Source organism: Protopterus annectens, chromosome 6.part1 (genome assembly GCF_019279795.1).
Source record: "Protopterus annectens isolate FY-2018-M chromosome 6.part1, PAN1.0, whole genome shotgun sequence".
Lineage (NCBI taxonomy): Eukaryota > Metazoa > Chordata > Ceratodontiformes > Protopteridae > Protopterus > Protopterus annectens.
Window position 1 is genome coordinate 151,195,184 of NC_056738.1, and position 18,024 is coordinate 151,213,207.

At 39.5% G+C, this 18,024-nt stretch overlaps 1 protein-coding gene across 1 annotated transcript in view; it reads right to left on the reverse strand.

Annotated features, from left to right (window-relative positions):
• NOSTRIN (nitric oxide synthase trafficking) overlaps nucleotides 1-18,024 on the reverse strand; it is a 702,548-nt gene that overhangs the window by 174,181 nt on the left and 510,343 nt on the right. Inside the window, exon 10 of the mRNA XM_044075591.1 lies at nucleotides 7,067-7,192. Within this exon, the coding sequence (XP_043931526.1) occupies nucleotides 7,067-7,192 (126 nt within the window). The remainder of the gene's footprint in view (nucleotides 1-7,066; nucleotides 7,193-18,024) is intronic.

Genomic DNA, 18,024 nt, shown 5'->3' on the forward strand with positions numbered 1-18,024 from the left:
TAGAATTTTGACTAAGGGTGAGAGGAAGGCTATGGGCAGGAGTTGAAATGTCATTAGATCTTGTGAAGGGGGATGATGTGAAAGATGTTCTAGAGGCAGGGCACATGCTGCTCAGAGATGGAGTGATTTATAAGGATAGATATGGTTAGGTGATGGATGGAGCAGCTACTTTTAGGAATTTGTTGAGTAGTTTGCTAGCAGCAAGGCAGCAGGGTTTTACTTTGCTTAGTAGCTTTTTAATATAAGCAGTCTGGGTGGTTTTAAAGGAGAAGGAGTTAGTGTTCATGATGTTGTAGATATGGGGACTGTAAGTGGTAGATATTGCTGATTGTTTAGGAGGGAGGCTATAGAGTTTAAGAAATGGAAGTTGAATTGTGAGGCTAAGGAATCAGTAGTGTTGTATGTGGAAGGAGTGAGATTGGAGGTTTTACCAGGGTTAATGAAGTAGTTAATATTCTTCCAGAATTTTTGTGGGTTGTTTGCATATTTTTGTTGACAGATTAGGAAGTGCATTTTTTTATCATTGTTGATGTGTTTCTTAATTTGATTTCTTAATTGCTGATAAGCTGTGAGAGCCTCCTTGTCTTTGGTGGATTGGATATGAGACCAGGCTCTGTCCCTTTGTTTAATTAGAAGTTTAATTCATTAGAAAACCATGGTAATTATTTGGATTTGAATCTCATTTTTCTGGTGGGGGCAAAAGTATTTAGGATGTCTAGAAATTTGTTGTTAAGAATTCTACTGCAAGGTCCAGCTGTAGGTTTTTTTAATGGAGACCAATCACAGCGTAGTAGTAATTGATTAAATAAGTCAGGTAAGGAATTTTTCTTAGTACGTGTATATTTGAAGAGTATGCAAGATTGGATATGAAGTCCCCTTCTAACTAGAAAGGTGGATGCATGGTTGCTAAGGTTGACAGGTAGGCAAACAGCTTGAAACCCTAGGTTCAGCTTGTTGGTTAATATCCAGTCAAGTAATGACTGTTTTTTGGATCAATTATTGATGCAAGTGGGACAGTTGATATTTTGGGTGAAATGGTAAAGGTATATAAAATTGGTAGGGCAGTTAAAGGAGCAGGAGAGCGAGTCAAGATTAAAGTCACCTAAGATGATAGTTTCTTGGTAGAAAGAGGAGGCAGACCAAGAGAAAAAGGATTCAATGCTGGGAAGATTGTTGTCAGGGGGTAGATAGGCAGCTATGATTACAATTGCTTTGTGAGGATTAATTTGCACACGTGGTTAGGATTTCTGCATTGGGGATGTCTGGGTAGGTACACTTTAGTTTTTCCACATTTAGTGAGTCTTTGAACTTGACAGCTACTCCTCTGATTTGCTTGTTTAGTCTGTCTTGTCTGATAATATTGTAATATTTGAAATGTGGATTTACCTAATCATAAACAAATATGACATCCAGAAGAATTGCAGAATAAAGTGCGTAGGTGAGGCTGATAGTTATCTGACTTTATCTATGAATTAAGCTCATAAAAAGTAAATCTGGCATCCCGAAGGCCATTAGAAACTGATGGTTTGCTCAGCAGATCATGGCTAAGCTGTAATCTAAGACCACTGAAAGGTGCACAGAAATGTGTATAGATACAGAGCTGCATTGGAGCCTATGTTAGTAGGCATACCAATCACAGACGTGCACATGGACAATCATACTCTACTGTGCTCTGCACATAGTAATCCTACAGCGATTCTACTCCAGTACCAGATCCTGACATTTAAATAGTATGCAAATGAATTATGTTCCGCAGTCATGGCAAAACAAACAGGAATCATACCTGGTCATAAAAATAAGCTCTTTTGTACTCCTGCAACAGCTACTGTTCCACATACTTGATACACTGAGCACTTCTGCCATGACTACAGATGCACATTTAGAATTCACTTATAAAGACACAAATATTTTGTAGCCTCATAAATCAATAGACACACTGCATTTGTGAACCATTGGCACTCGCTGATACATTCCCTGTCACCTTGCACCCCATACATTCAACTGTCCAGATTTTTGCCTCATATTTTTAGTCTGTCCCCCATAAACATTTGGTTTTCTGGCAAATCATTTAGGATTGAAGTCCATAAATAATGACAGGCATTTGAGTTTCAGACCTCATACCATTCAGAAAATTCATGGTAATGTAAAACCTGTTATTCTATCAATTTCTAAGTTTATAAGAGCAATATTTAAGAATTGTCCCTGTTTTGGGCCTTTGTTCCTCCAGCAGTTATGGCCTTCTCCAGATTTTTTTGTGCTGAGAGGTTGAAAGATTTGTTGTACCTGGGGAAGCTGCTCCCTTCTCCCCCATCTGAGTTATATTTCTGTTATAGATGACTGATATTATACATGTCTGTGATATTAAGAGACATATGAAGATCCATCTATGTAGTGCAGTTCTCAGATGGGCCTCCTCCAAATTTGTTGAATACAGATATTGTCTTACTATGCTCACTCTGCAGATAGATTTTCTTCTACGTGATCTGAGCCTGCACTTTTATATCAGTATCATCTGATCCAGTATGGTTTTGTTCCCTTTAAGGTGATCAGTATATGTTCTTATAGAATAATGCTAGTTTATGTTCTGAACTATACAACATGTTTAAAGGCTCTGCCCTTTACCTGTGTCAGAACAAACATTAACAGAAGACAACCAGCAGGAAGCTGATCATATCAGAAAAAGCAAACAAAGCAATTGCACATTTTTAGATGACTCTGAATGCTGTCAGGGTGCTATACTTTGATGTACTTTGTGTGTTCTATGTATAGCTAATGCCTTTAGTATGTGTGAGTAGAATCCATAGGTATGAAGTATAACACTAAAGCCATTCTGTTTCTTGAATCATGTTAATGGCAGATTATACAAAACCCATTAACAGGACTGCATTTTGTGAAAATATCCACCCATCTGAAGTCATATAGCTTTAGGTATATGGGTTATATCCATTCAAGCATATAACCTTCCACACCTTCAGAGCACCTTCCATGTGCCCAAACTGTCAAACAGCTTGGCTGAGCTAACTTAAAGACATGTTTGGGTGCAAAGTCCTTTAGAGCTTTCTTGTCAGCAGGAAGAGGGAGACTGAGCCCTGAAAGGACAATGCCAGGAATAACAAAAAATAAATGTCCACCCTCTGGCATAAAAAAGCAAATCAAACACAAGGTGGATAGAGGGAGGGAGTGGCTACTGCAGAAGTGATCATTTGAACATCTAATGTTATGGTAAGTTCAGCTTACACAGCTGTAATATGTTCATCATACTGATCACTGCTGTAGTAGCCTTAGCTAGCTATATTTGGGCGGTGGAAGGAGAAGGGTCCAGGAAGCCATGGAGAATGGTCTTAGCAAAGCTTGATCTAGATGAAGAGTAGGAATCAAACTTATAGTGCTTTGTAATAGTAGGTATATAGGACCAAGTAGCAGCTTCTAGAATACTTCTAGAATCCAACCTTTTCAAAAAGCCACAGATAAAGCCAAGGCCCTGGTAGAGTGGGCCTTGATCTTGCTTGGAATAGATTTGTCATGGTGAGTATAACAAAACATAATAGACTTAAACAATTATTTGGTAATAGTCTGTTTTGACACAGATTCTTAGCTTTACAAGAAATGAACAATTGATCCAAAGATCTGAAAGATTTCTGTCAAAATGGTGTCCGAGTTGTATGTGGACATCCAAGGTGCAGAATATATTGTCTTTTTCACTTTTAGGTTTAAGAAAGAAAATGTGGAGATGGATAGTTTGGCTTAAAGTAAACTCATATACCACTTTAGGCATAAAAGAAGGATTAGCTCTCAAAGAAACCCTGTCCCTGTGGAAAATGAGGTAGGGTAGACCCACCATAAGAGCCTGCAACTTGCATACACTTTTTACAGAGGTCAGGGCAATCAGTAAAACTGTATTCCATGTTAAAAACCTCAAGTCAGCCAGATTAGCTGGTTGAAATGGAGTGTTAGCTTCTCTAACACAAAATTAAGATCCCAAGGAGGAACCATCAGTTTACTTGGAGGCCTCTTAAGAAAAACCCCTTTCAAGAACATTATGACTTGAGAATGCCTTGAAAGAGGAGTATGCCTGGGCAGACATGCTGAAATGGCCAATAAATGAACCTTGAAGGAGGAATAAAAAAGGCCATAGGATAATAACTCAATCAAATATTGTAAAACCAGAGAACAACTAGCCCTGAATGGGAGCTGGTTATGTTGTTTGCCCCAACTATAAAACATTTTACATTTGCTAATGTATGATTTTCTTGTAGCAGACTTTCTTGCCTCTATTACTACCTGCTGCACATCCTCAGAAAACAGCTGCCTAAAAGTAATAAAGATCTCAGCATCCAGACAGTCAGTTGAAGATGACTGATGTCAAGTTGTATGAAGCACCCTGTTCCTTTTTGAGTAGATCCAGTCTGTGAAGAAGCTTGTAGCAATTGCCCCTGGCCATTTCAAAAAGAAAGGAGAACCATGGTTGCTTGGGCCAGTAGGGAATCACCACAATGATTTTGGGGGATTCCTTCTGAATTCTCAAACGTACCCTGGATATTATTGGGAAGAGTGGAGAGGCATCCAGGAACATTCCTGACTAGAGAAAAGAAAAGGCATCTGTTTCCAGGTCTTCTTGCATGGAGTCCTGGAACAGAAGTTTGCCAGCTGATTGTTCAGACAGGAGGCAAAGAGGTCTACCTGAGGAACTCCACACAGATGGATGAAATATTTGAAGACCACCTGATCTAGTTTCCAGTTGTGAGGGTCTGCTGTGGTAATACTTTGCTTGTCTGCCACACAGTTTGCTCTAATGCCTGTAGAGTGAGACTGTGCTGTGAAGCTATATCCAAAGCTAACATGGCTATTCTATAAAATGAGTATGAGCTGGTTCCCCCTTGCTTATTGATTTACCTCATGGATGTGGTATTGTCTGTAACCACTTAAAGAGGCCTTGGAGACCAAAGATGGCTCAGAGAGTTGAGTGTGTTGATCAGGGCAAGCATCTGTTTGACATTTATGTGCTTGCATCTGCCCTTGGTGTCCCAACACCCCCTGCACTTTTATCCCTCCTAAAACTGCTCCCCAAGCAAACTCTGAAGTATCAGTGGTGAATGACTACTTTGGCGCAGGGAGGGCAAAGAGGAGACCTGGATTTAAGGATATTTGTTATCTCCAACAAAAGATTTCTGTTTTGACAAACCCCATTACTTGGATCTGAAAAGATGAAGGGTGTTGATGCTGAGACCAAAGACATTTCAGATACCACTGTATCTTTCTCATGTGGTGTCTTGCTAGGGGATATCATAGATGCTATGAGGCCAAAAATCCTGAGGTATTCCCTTGCAGTGACGGAAGTCTGAGTGGAAAACATTAGCAATAGATCTAAGTAAAGATATATTTTTGAAACGCTAACCCTAATATTACTATTAGATGGGAATGCATGGGGTCTCCCTCGCTAGAGTGTGTAGGAGCTTTTGTCGTAGCATAAAGTGCTTTAGTTTTGTGTTTTTGATTTTCTTTGCCAAATGGCATTTGTTTCAGCTTCACTCAAGGAAATTGCATTCAGTAAACCACATATTTGGGAAAATGCATAATATCTAAATGTAATATTTGCTATTATACAATGACCCCTCATTAATATTCAAAAACGTGCATGCTGATTGGCAGCGTGCACGTTGTAAATCTGAGTTATAGTAATGGAAAAAGGTCCGGTCGCCCGAACTTTTTCCACTACTATAACTCTTTTTTTTTACAGCAACGGAGAATGCAAGATCTCCGTTGCTTTACACTGTCTCGCTATGTTAAACGAGTTTAACATAGTGAGACAGCTTTAAAAAAAGCAACTGAGATTCTCTGTTGCTTTTTTTAAAGCTGTCTCGCTATGTTAAACTCCTTTAACATAGCGAGACAGTTTGTAAAAAGCAATGGAGATCTTGCTTTCTCCTTTGCTTTTTTCAAAACTGTCTCGCTATGTTAAATGGGTTTAACATGGCGAGACAGCTTTAAAAAAAGCAACGGAGATTCCGTTGCTTTTTTTTAAAGCTGTCTCACTATATTAAACCCATTTAACATAACAAAACAGTTTGTAAAAAGCAACAGAGATCTTGCTTTCTCCGTTGCTTTTGCCCACAGCTCTGATGTACTGCGTGGGCATACGCATGCGCAGTACATCAGAACTGCCACAGAATACCAGACAGCTGCGGAAGGGCAGCAAGGAGGCATTATACAATGCCATTATTTAAGAAAAGTAATTTTTTTTCTTAAATAATGTCATTAATATAATAATAACCACTTCTGGGCGTGGGTAATGCTGGATTTACCCACGGTTGGCTTTGTTTGGCCACTCAGGCTTCGCCCTCGTGACCAAACCACACCAACCGTGGGTAAATCCAGCATTACCCACACCCAGGCGTGGGTTATTGCTATAGTAATGTATTATAACAACATCTTCACTTCCTCACCACATAAACAGATAATGTCATAATAAGGTTTTTGTGTGTTTCATGTACCACACACATACATACAAATGTATATGTGTGCATGTGAAACAAAAAATTTAGGCACATACATAGTAAGTAAATATATGTACTATATAAGTAAAACACAGACAAACAGTCACACACACACACACACACACACACACACACACACACACACACACACACAGACACACACACACACACACACACATACACAAACTCCTTAAGCATGAAAATGCATTTATACATACTGTATAGAAGAAAATACCCATGTTAAAGCAATCTGTAATTCTTACCCCTCGTTTTGTTAACCCTGGCACTCCATTACCTTTCTGCAGCTCTCCATGATCAAACTCACAGGAAGCAACTAATGGTCATGCACATTTTTGTACCATCATCTACCTGTATCAGGTTTCAGTTTACAAGAGTATGTTGGGTAGCACTGCTCCACACAAACTGCTTAGTCTGGCATGGCAAGAATGCAGAAAGGTTTGCAAATGCATGACATAACAAAAGCATATATGAAATAAGGGAGGAAAAAACTGAAATATAATTGTTTCTTTACTTACTTTTAGATGTGCTTCAGCACCCATGTATTTACTTACATAATAGTCTGCAAGAAGAAAATCAGATTTGTTTTCTTCTGTCAAAAGAGATGTTTCGTGTATCAAGCTGTGTATGTCTTTTTCTGCATCAACATTGTTGATTGCTTCATGAATTTGTTTCTGACACTACAAGACAATATACTGCATTATAATCAATTTATTAAATAACTCAAAGGTGTTGCTTTTTAAGCTCAACGTGAGTATAGACACACTACTGTCAAATACAGTGACTTACATGACACTAATACACTTGTACATACCTGTGGAGTTAGAGGTCATATTCAAGTTCATAACAGTAAAATAGAATTATTGATTTGCAACAAACTCACCAAGATGCTCATAGGTTCATAGGTTCATCAGTTTATACTAGGCTAACAACCACCAGAGTCTAAGAAAATAAAACACATGTCCAGCATGCTAGTATCCTCCCGAGTTGAAAAACAACACTATAAATCCACTCGAAACGTGATGTCAGGTAGTAGAAATAAAAATCTCCACGAAGGCAACATAAAAAATACTGGTTTATTTAAGATGTTTTAAGCACTTTTCGTTTGTAAATACTCTCTATTTGGGGCCCAGACATTGAAATTAGAGGAACTGGAACTAAACTGGCAGGTTAGACTTAACGCTTGTTACCAGATTTGAACAATACCTGTTCTATTGGTAGCATCTTAAGACTAAAAAATTTAAAGAAGTGAATTTAGGATAGTTCAAGGTATCAGCCACCTTTATATTCATGGTCTAAGTTAGAATAGAGAGTATTTACTGATACAAAAGTACTAGTGGATTTCTTTGTCTTTATTGTATGAGGTTTGAAGTATAACTGGTTTTATAAGTCACAGTATAAAATTTGTTAGTACTTCTTTATAGTCACACTGATAGTATTTTTATAACATAGCATATATAGTGGTTATATTTTACACTTTATAGTCCTTGTTGATATCAGAGTACGTATAAAGCTGCTGCAGTATTTGTTTTGTTTTGTATTGTTTCGTGCTTTTTTAACTTGAAATGTAGTTTTTTGCTACTGTGCCTTTTAGGGTTTCAGTCTGGTTAATTAATGATCAGCTGTGCCTATAAAAGGAGCTTTTTAAACTTATAGGTATAACGTTTCTGATGAAGTTTTGCTGATCGAAGCAAACGAAAAGCGCTTAAAACATCTTAAATAAACCAGTATTTTTTATGTTGCCTTCATGGAGATTTTTATTTCTACTACCTGACATCACGTTTCGAGTGGATTTTTAGTGTTGTTTTTCAACTCGGGAGGATACTAGCACGCTGGACTTGTGTTTTATTTTCTTAGTTTGTCTGCTGTTTTTTGTTTTCCTGAACCACCAGAGTCTGTAAAACCTTAGCTATGCATCCTAACCCAGTTTGTCCCAGGGTTCAATATATGCCTATATGATGGGGGATGTTAGTAAAGAGGTAGCGAAGGGTTATATGTTAACTGGGGATTAATTTCCTTACTGTTCTTGTCTGTCCATCAGAGACATGAGAGCAAGACTCCAGGTGACTTTATGACTTCCCATCCAATGACCAAGGTTTCTTTAGAATAGGGTCAGGGCTGAACTCTGCTTCACATAGATGGGGAGCTTCTTCCATAGCATGGGGAATCATTAGCTCCATCAGATTCTATTTATGCCATAGACAAAGTTTAGGTCTTTGGATCTAGTGTGTCCGGTGCTGTTTCTCCTGCAGATGTGCAAGGCATCTATCAGAGCTGGATCTGGGGATGCCTTATATGCTAGTCATAGATTGCCTCTGAGTAACCTTTAGGAGACTAAGTACAGAGATACGACTTTAAGGTGATCTACATAGGACAGTGTATTAATACACAGGATTCTCCTAGTTAAAAATCTTTGAGGGCATTTCATCTGTTGCAAGTGCCTGGTTAGGTACATGCCAAAGGGAGCATTGTGCTCACTGATGGGTCTGGTAGTGATGGGGCTGAGCAGAGTGGTACTATAACGTGCTTGGGCCTTGATGTTATACCCTTGCTTATGAGCTGGCAACATAGAATGATTTTCTTACTATCTTGCCTGTGTGTTGGCTGAACCTGTAGTGTAGCTAGGGTGGGACAAGATGGGAATCTGCCCCAGGCCACACAGATCCTGACTTCTTGGGTATTTATCTGTGAGCCAGCTAGCAATCCAGTGAGTTAGGTAGTGATTTATGCCTATTTCTGAGAGCTTGTCAATAATACCTGAGTGGGGTATTGTTTTGAACACCTTGGCCAGGTCAAGGTATTGGTATGCACCATTTTTCCCTCATCCATAGGCATGGTGAGCCTCTCACCTACCAGGATAAGTAGGCAAGACCTTCCCTTAACAAAGTCAAACTGGGATTGGTCCAGTGGCTGTATTGCCAATATCCTTGTTGATCATTTCCTTGACAATTTGTTCCATGGCTTTGCATATTTGAATTGTCGGACTGGTCTGTAGTTCCCAGGGTTAGTTGATAGTTCAGCTTTATGAAGATGGATGACCATTGTGCCCCTCCATTCATCTGGCATGTAACTTGTTTTGAGGCTGTAGATGAAGAGTGTCTTAAGTGGTCTTGCTAAGTCATGTTTTAGGTTACTTAGGAGGCAACTGTAGATATTGTCAGGGCCCATTAAAGAAGTGTTTTTGGCCTTAATAAGTGTGTCCAGGATCTGCTCCCTACTGATAGTTGGGGGGAATATGTTACAAGGGATTTCACTGGTGCAATGGAGTGGGAGGTGGTTAGAGTTAAATTTATCAGCCAGTAGATTTGCTATGTCACCCTGGTCAGTGAAGGTTGTGCCATTTACCACCAGTTCTGCACACTGCTGAGTATTATCTTTAAGGTTCCCGACATTGCTGAAGAAGAACTTGGGATTGTCCTTAGCCTGGAAGGCTATCCTGACCTCATAATTGGCCTTGCTGGACTTAAGCAGATCTCTTAGTTTCTTGTTTAGTTAAATTAAGAGAGTTGCTCTTTCTGGTTTTGGCTATGACGTTTTTTCTTTTTTGTTATATAGCCTGTTAAGGTAAGGATTCTACCAGTTTGGTTTGTTTTTGATGTTAGATATGGGCTTACTTCTGGTAGGTATTTCAGCTTCAGTACAGCCATTTACATGCTTGTACAGGGTTTCTGAAATAATTCTGCAGAGGTAGCTGTGTTCCCAGGGTTTGGGGTAGCCATGAATTTTGTCAAACTGTTGCTTAATAGGATGTAACCTGCTTTAGTATAGTTCCTAACTGTTATGGGTTTAGTTGGGTTTTCTAGGTTGAGTTTATTTTGAAGGAGACAGCTTTGTGGTCCGGCTTCATCAATGAGGATGTGACATGAGGGGGAGGAGGGTGCAGTGTGCTCCCATGTTGATGAGTACTAGGTCCAATATGTTTGATCCTCTGGTTGAATGGTGCACTATTTTTGTGGATCCTAGCACCAGATATGCAACTAACTATTATTTTCTCCGGTCCAGCCTGGTGAGAGGAGTATCTGTGTATCATATAATAGGATCCCCTATGACACAAGAGTACTATGGAAATATTTTGCTTGCCTTATGGGCTTTGTTCTTGGGGGATCATTGGATGTAGGTTTATGTCTGCCATTAATTGTTGCATTTTGTGTGTGCTTTTGTGATTGCTGAGTCTACGTGTAGCAGTTTGACAGCTTAGGAAGTCTTTGAGATTTGGAGATGTTTCTTTTAAGCGCCTCAGCATAATAAGGTCTATGTGTGTGGCAAGCAGTAAGTGTGAAGAATGTAGTGTGTGTGTGTGTTCTTGACAACCTTGCTTGTAAGGGAGATTTTTGCCTTCAAAGAAGTTATGTATGTACAGCTCTCACATACTGTGTTAGTGTTTTTAAGGAGTATAAGGCTGTCTGAGTACATGAGAAATTACTACATTGTCTCAGGAAGTCCATATCTAACAAGTTGGCCAGAGACATTAGGAAATTGCCAAGCCATGTTGTCACGACCTGTACTATGGTTGGGCTATTTTGGTTTAGGGTCTGGGTTTTACAGGGGTCACCTAAGTGGTGTCTAGGGTGAAGGCTAAGTGCTGGATAGTGCTATGATCTTAGTGCTGTTTGATGCTCTAACCTGTTGCCCTAAGCTTAGCTCCATGCAAAGCCTTTCTGTGTTACAGGTTAAAGTCCTAAGTACTAGCTTTATAGATTTGCTGCTATACTGGGTACTGGTAACTACCACTGAGTGGCGAACAACTCCATGAAAATGCTCCTAATGTATAGCAGGCAGAAAAAAGCTGAAAACTAACTTCTGTGCCCTCTAGCCAATAAGTGACTTCACTTTAAACTCTCTGGAGTGCCTCCCAACTGAGAGAGACCACCTTTTGCTACAATATGGATGAGCATAGAACGTCTTAATGTAAAAGCACAGCAAAAGTAGCTCTCAAGTGCAGATTAACACCCGACTAAGTCCTTAAAAAGTCCTCTCTAACTTGTGTGACTACTAAGTTGCAAGAAATACTGTTATGTCCTGTTCCATGTACATCTATTGGGTTGAACTATTAATTTACATGTACAAACATTCATGACAGTTTGAATTGTCTTTGTTTGGAATCCTGACCAGGTATGCAATAGATTATTCTGTGGTGGTAAATATGCCTAAAAATCAAGGCAAAAGGCTGTCTGATAGTGTAAGTATGAGGATTTAAGTTTGTATATCATAACACAACACTAAAATAATAAAATTATGCCACGTTTTGGGTAAGTTCGAAATAAATGTGTTTGCAAAAATGATGCCACATTTCTGAGTAAGTTATAAATAAATGTGTTTGCGGATCCATCACTTGGATTACAGCAACATCTCTGCTACCGTCCAGTTAAACATGTAGCTTGGTACCTAAATGCAGCTACGAAGTATGAGATTCTAGCATGCAATACCTTGGATCCCCTTTAGCCATACCAGAGCAAGAGAAAGGTAAATGTGGCATATTTACATTTCAAACAGCAGCAGGCTGCCTGCAGCATTCTGTCATACACAAAGGATTACAGCAGCTAAATAAATTTCCTATTTTAGAAACTGCTGAATTTGCTGAATTTGATCACCTCTTAAATATTGCTATACATCAAATGTACAATTTGCTATACATCCGCTGTACAGTTTGTTGATACAAGCTTTATTTGTAGAGCCAGCATTTGTTTTAACACATCTCTCTTGTACTCCATCTAACCTTGTTTGCTAACTGAATGTAGTTGAAAAAGTCTCTGGACTTCTAGCAGATAATGTGGCTGTCCCAGTTAGAAGTATAATGAAGAAAGACATTTAGTGACCATCCAGCTGAGATTTAGGTAGTAGAATGCTACTCATGACACTCAGTCAGAGAAGTGAGGTGGTGACAAGGAGACCAGTCTAACAAGTGGGGTCTGCAATACGGCCTCTATGTAGCATGCATCATATAAACTATGTGATCAATGCCCATGTGCTGCCTACACTGATTTAAATTATGCTTTCCAAAAACCATCTCTGCTTTATGTCAACCATTTACACTCTTTCTGTGGTACTGAAAATGTGGCAGCTTAATGTTCAATGTAGAAATATACATGGTCTGCAGTCACTTAATCAAGGCTTAAGTAAGGAGAATAGCTCTGAGGTTTGAAAAGACTGGATAGTCAGATCAGTTGAAGAAGGTCTGTGTATCTGGACTGGAAGCAGCCACATAGTGTAATGGTGAAGAGAGGGCCACGGGCAGAAGAGCACCATTATGGGCCAGTGCATCAGGAGGAAAGGGGTAAGGAGGATGAGATGTGGGGGTGTAATCCAACAGCATGACTTAAATTTCTAAAGCAGAAAATACTGTTGAGTTTGGAAGATGATTAACTTGTCTGAAGAAGGTAAACTAAAGTGACTGCAGAGAGTACTATGATTAATAGCTATAACCATAGGCAAGGCAGAACACATGAAGTATTCAAACTATGGACAGGATTGTGAGACAGCAGCAGTGCAAATAGGGTCAGGATAGAACCAGACAGAAAGTAGAGCGGAATCATGGATGAAAATGACTGAGGGAAAACAGGAAAGGGCTGCCAAAAAAGCAAAGGAAGGAAGGGTTGAAAGATATCAACATAATGTAGCTGTAAAGGTGCTGTACCTGAATAATAAGAGATAGATGCTTGAATCTCAACATTTAGATAAGTGATGGCAAATGACAGGGTGTATGGTTGGCTAACTGGTGTAGATGGAGGGTGCCCATTTGTATGTACCAACAATAACAAAAAATGATTTACTTTAATGAGTGACTTACCCTGGGATTTAGAAAGAACCCCATGACTGGTGGTGAGAGCTGTGACAAAAAGGGGCTGTTTACATGATGTGGGAATTTGTGATTCAGAGACATGTTAGCCACAATGAGGACAAACCTCATTATTAGCTAATCTGCATATCTGTGAGTCATGATTAGCTGCTGCTAGTGCTAATCAAAACTTTCCTGTGATAGTTAACACTGGAAGCTCATACATAGTATCCCACATACATACATATACACATGCAAATAAACACACACACACACACACACACACACACACACACACACACACACACACACACACACACACACACACACACACACACACACACACACACACACACACACACACACACACACACACACACACACACACACACACACACACACACACACACATTCACACATATACACACACACACACACACACACACACACACACACACACACACACACACACACACACACACACACACACACACACCACATACCTGGTACCTGTCCCTGAGGTGACAGAACATCTTTGATGCCTATTTTTATGTGTATGTCCCTCCCTTCAAAAACATGTAGCCTTACTCTCAGTCAGTAATACCAGATATTAGCATTTCATTCATCTTAGTGATCTGCTGATGTAGTAACCTTTTAACTGAGTCCCGGTAATAGTTAAAGCATTCTTTCTGGTGTCATCATAGCCGGCCTTAGGCATAGGCCAACTAGGCGCCCACCTAGGGCGCCACTCTAGCAGGGGCACTTTTTTAGTATTTATTTGAGTAGGTAGAGCAGGATGGGGGCACTGAGTAGTGTGGTGGGGGGCGCCGTGGAGCCCTATTGTCTAAGCCACCAACTGACCTAAAGCCACTCCTGGGTGTCATCTAGTATTCCTCCCAGCTTTGTACTAAAGCCTGTCCTCACACAGATACACCTCCATTCCTCTTAAATATTTGTCCCTGATTTTAGAGGACACTGCTCCTGTTGCCTGTTATTGGTACCCTTTCCTTTGTAACTCACAGACTGTTACAATCATTGAATCATGCCAGGCATTAGAGTTTTATATGTATTATTATGTAAAATAATTGTCTATGTTAATTGATTAACTAGCATAGTTGGTTAATGCTGCTGTATCAGGGGTGCAGAGTTTGAAACTTTTTCCTCCACCTTTTATTTTACCTATATTTTTGTAAATGAGTTAGATAATATTTTAATATGTTCAAGTCTCCCTGGTATCTAGTGAGAGTACAGAGAACTAACATCTTCAGTGCGAATATTCACCCACCCCTTGTCTTAAATACTGCAAAACTGTTATTCTTTAATTTTTTTAAGTTTCATTAAGGCACATCATGTAGATTTATCCTTGGTGTCTAGTGTCTCCGCAAGCCCATGTCTTCTGTGATGCAAAACCTTTCTTCTTTATTTTCAAAGTGCCTTTAAGGCATGTTGAAAAGCATCCTGTAAATACTTTTCCCTTGGGTCTACTGTTCTCCCCTGGAGCACATCGTTTGTACTGCAAAACCATTGTTCTTTATTTTTCTGAATGGACTTATGCCTGGTATCCTCCCACCAATGCTGCAAGATTAACTCATTAGTCTACAGGACTATGGAGGCATGACATCCCCCCAACACTCGCGAGCGCACACACACACATCCTCACACACCCACACACACCCACACACACCCACCCACACACCCACACACACACACACACACACACACACACACACACACACACACACACCCACACACGCACCCACACGCACCCACACACACCCACACTCACACACACACACACACACACACACACACACACACACACACACACACACACACACACACACACACACACACACACACACCCACACACACACACACACACACACACACACACACACACACACACACACACACATGTACCCTAACCCCTAACTAACCCCCCTTACTGCAACCTCACAAGCAGACACACACTTACACATACCCTCACACATGCAGCCACACACATACACCCCCCCCCCAACACTACATGTCTGCTAAATTCCCTGGCACTTGCCTCTACCATAATGAGTGAACATAAGCTTTCAGCTGTGTTCATTTACTGGGTGGCTGATATTTCTTATGCAGTTGAGTGATTCTTTGAATTATTTGCCTGCATAAATGCCTTACCACAGGCATTTCTGGGTGGCAGCACAAGGCTGATTAGCATAGGCTATTCCCCAGAATGCATCATTAACATTTACCATGGCCACAGAGGCACATCCATGACAAAGCTCCATGTTAGAGCTGTCACATAATCAGAAATGTTTACGCCTCATGGTAACCTTTCTGAATTCCCCCCTTAGTCATTGGTGTCATTCTATATGTGCATAATGTGTGCCAGCCTGGAGGGAATTGGAAAATACTCATTCCTGATCCACCATGGGTGGTTTGCATTGGTATCATCTCAGGGCTTGCATACTAGTTAAGACATTTTGTACTCTCATAGTACCACTTCTAAGCAATGTTAGTCTTCACAGGCTACCAACCTAGTAAATACAAATTCAGCTTTGGCAAATATCTGTGCAGCACTGCTTAGCACTAGGAGACTTAACAAGAAAATGCTCTGGCTCAAAGTCTTATTAACTCTGAACAAATAATGCTGCTTGTATTGTAACTGATATCTGGCTCCAGAGCAGTGACTGCACTCCCCATCTAACTGGCATTTTCTGTGTACCATATATTTGGGCCCACACGTGTAGATAGTACTAATGCTAGTGATGGAGTGTGTCTATCTAAAACACCATCAAGACTGTGATCTCTTAAAGAGATTTCTTTATTTACAAGTTACCAAGACAATCTAACCCTCATTTGCTCAGAATTGTCAGGTTAAGTAAATACCCTTCTAAAATCAGCTTTACATATAATAAACCCTTCATACTCACCGAGAGGAAGTCAGGACAATGCAGTTACTTTGCTGAGATCATGCTATGGTACAACCACAGGTCAAAAGGCCTTCACAAAACTTGGCCTAGCAAAATGAATCAACTTCTAGGAGAAATATATTCTCAAATAATATTGAATGGCATCAAGGCTAAATTGAAGAAACATCTCCTAGAAGAGTCTACCTGTAATTGTTTCTGTGATATTAGATAACTTACTGTACGCTTGCAGACTTAGTGTAGTTGGAAAGTTTACTACAAGTACAAACTATCACTCTTCTTAGAGAAATAGCTAAACTCTGACATTGTAATTGCTGTAGATAATGTGCATACTTCCACAGTGCTTGAAATACTGTGAATAAGTTGTCACTGTTCATGATACTGCTTGCCTTCTGATTATGATTTAAATGTCATGCAGTTTTGGTTCTGGCTGCTGTAATGTAGGGGGGATTTTAGAAGCTGAAATTCAGTACCAGCAGAGACATTCTTAGCTGTTAGTACAGTCTTTAGGTTTTCTTATGCCTAGAATGTTTGTCTGAGTTAGTCTGGTGGTGAGCATGAGCATAGCAATATGTTCATCACATGCAGCAGTAGGTGAGATTTAAAATATATTAGGTTACCAATTTGTTTGAGAGGTAAAGGAATGAAGTTCCATATTTTTGAGATAATATTTGAGTAGAGTGAATCTCCTGTAGTGTTATTGGATTTATTAATGGAAAGAAGAAGTTTTCTCCTGAACGTTACGTTTCTATTTGGGGAATAGTGTTGTATGACAGAGTATAAAGCTAGACAGTTTTCTAATTTAGCTTGTGTGTCGTCAGTAGTTCAGACACTGTAAGATAATGTGGCAGCTCTATCCATTTAAGCTGTTTGAATGCCAGACAGTGGTGAGTTTTGAAATGTGGTTTGCTGTGAATTTTGCAACTTTATTATAACAGTGCTCTAATTTAGATTTCAGAGAAGTTTGCAGATTGGCAAGTATAGGAGAGGCATCTAGGAGAGATGACAAAAGAAAAGTTGTGTCTGTGTATTTCCTTGCTATATCAGTGAGGTAGAGTTTTGTCTTATATAAAAAGTCTAGTTTAGGTGAGTTTTGTTTATTACTTATAGAATATGATAGTCAAATTTCATTTTGTCATCTATAAGTCCTAGAAGTTTGGTATGTGCTACAAGTTCTGTTTTAGTATTCTTAGTTGAGTTTATTGTAAATATTTTTGTTTTTAGATGAAAGTTCTTTAGAGAACAAACAAAATTAGCTTATTGCAATGTGCCTAGGCTTAAAGTGTTTTGTTACAATTAGATATAACATCATAGCATTTGGTGACTTAAGTGCTGCTATGCATTTTGCCATAGTCTACCCATATTTATTTGGGTTATTGTTTCAATAAAAAGTTTTAACTTTTTTTTTAAACCATGGCCCAAATAAATTTAGTGTTTTCCTCAGTGACATCCTGTCATGTTCAGGTCCACACACTTTAATGGACGCGTCAGTGCATGAGCAGCAGGCATCCATTAAAGTCTATGGATGCATTCTACATTTTCCCTGAGATTATGTCACTGAGGCTATAGATTATCTTTATTTCTCAGTGGAATCAGAATGGGGAAAATTATTTGCAAAGTATTTAAAGAAAATTGCTAGCTGTTAAGATGAAGATTGTAATCAGTGCTTCCTGCACCATATACAGTGCTGCTAGTTCAAGAGGTAAATCACACAAGTGTGACAAAACACTTTAAGCTCAGAAATAAAGACTGAATGACTGAATGACTGATTGACTGATTGATTGATTGATTGATTGACTGATTGACTGACTGACTGAAA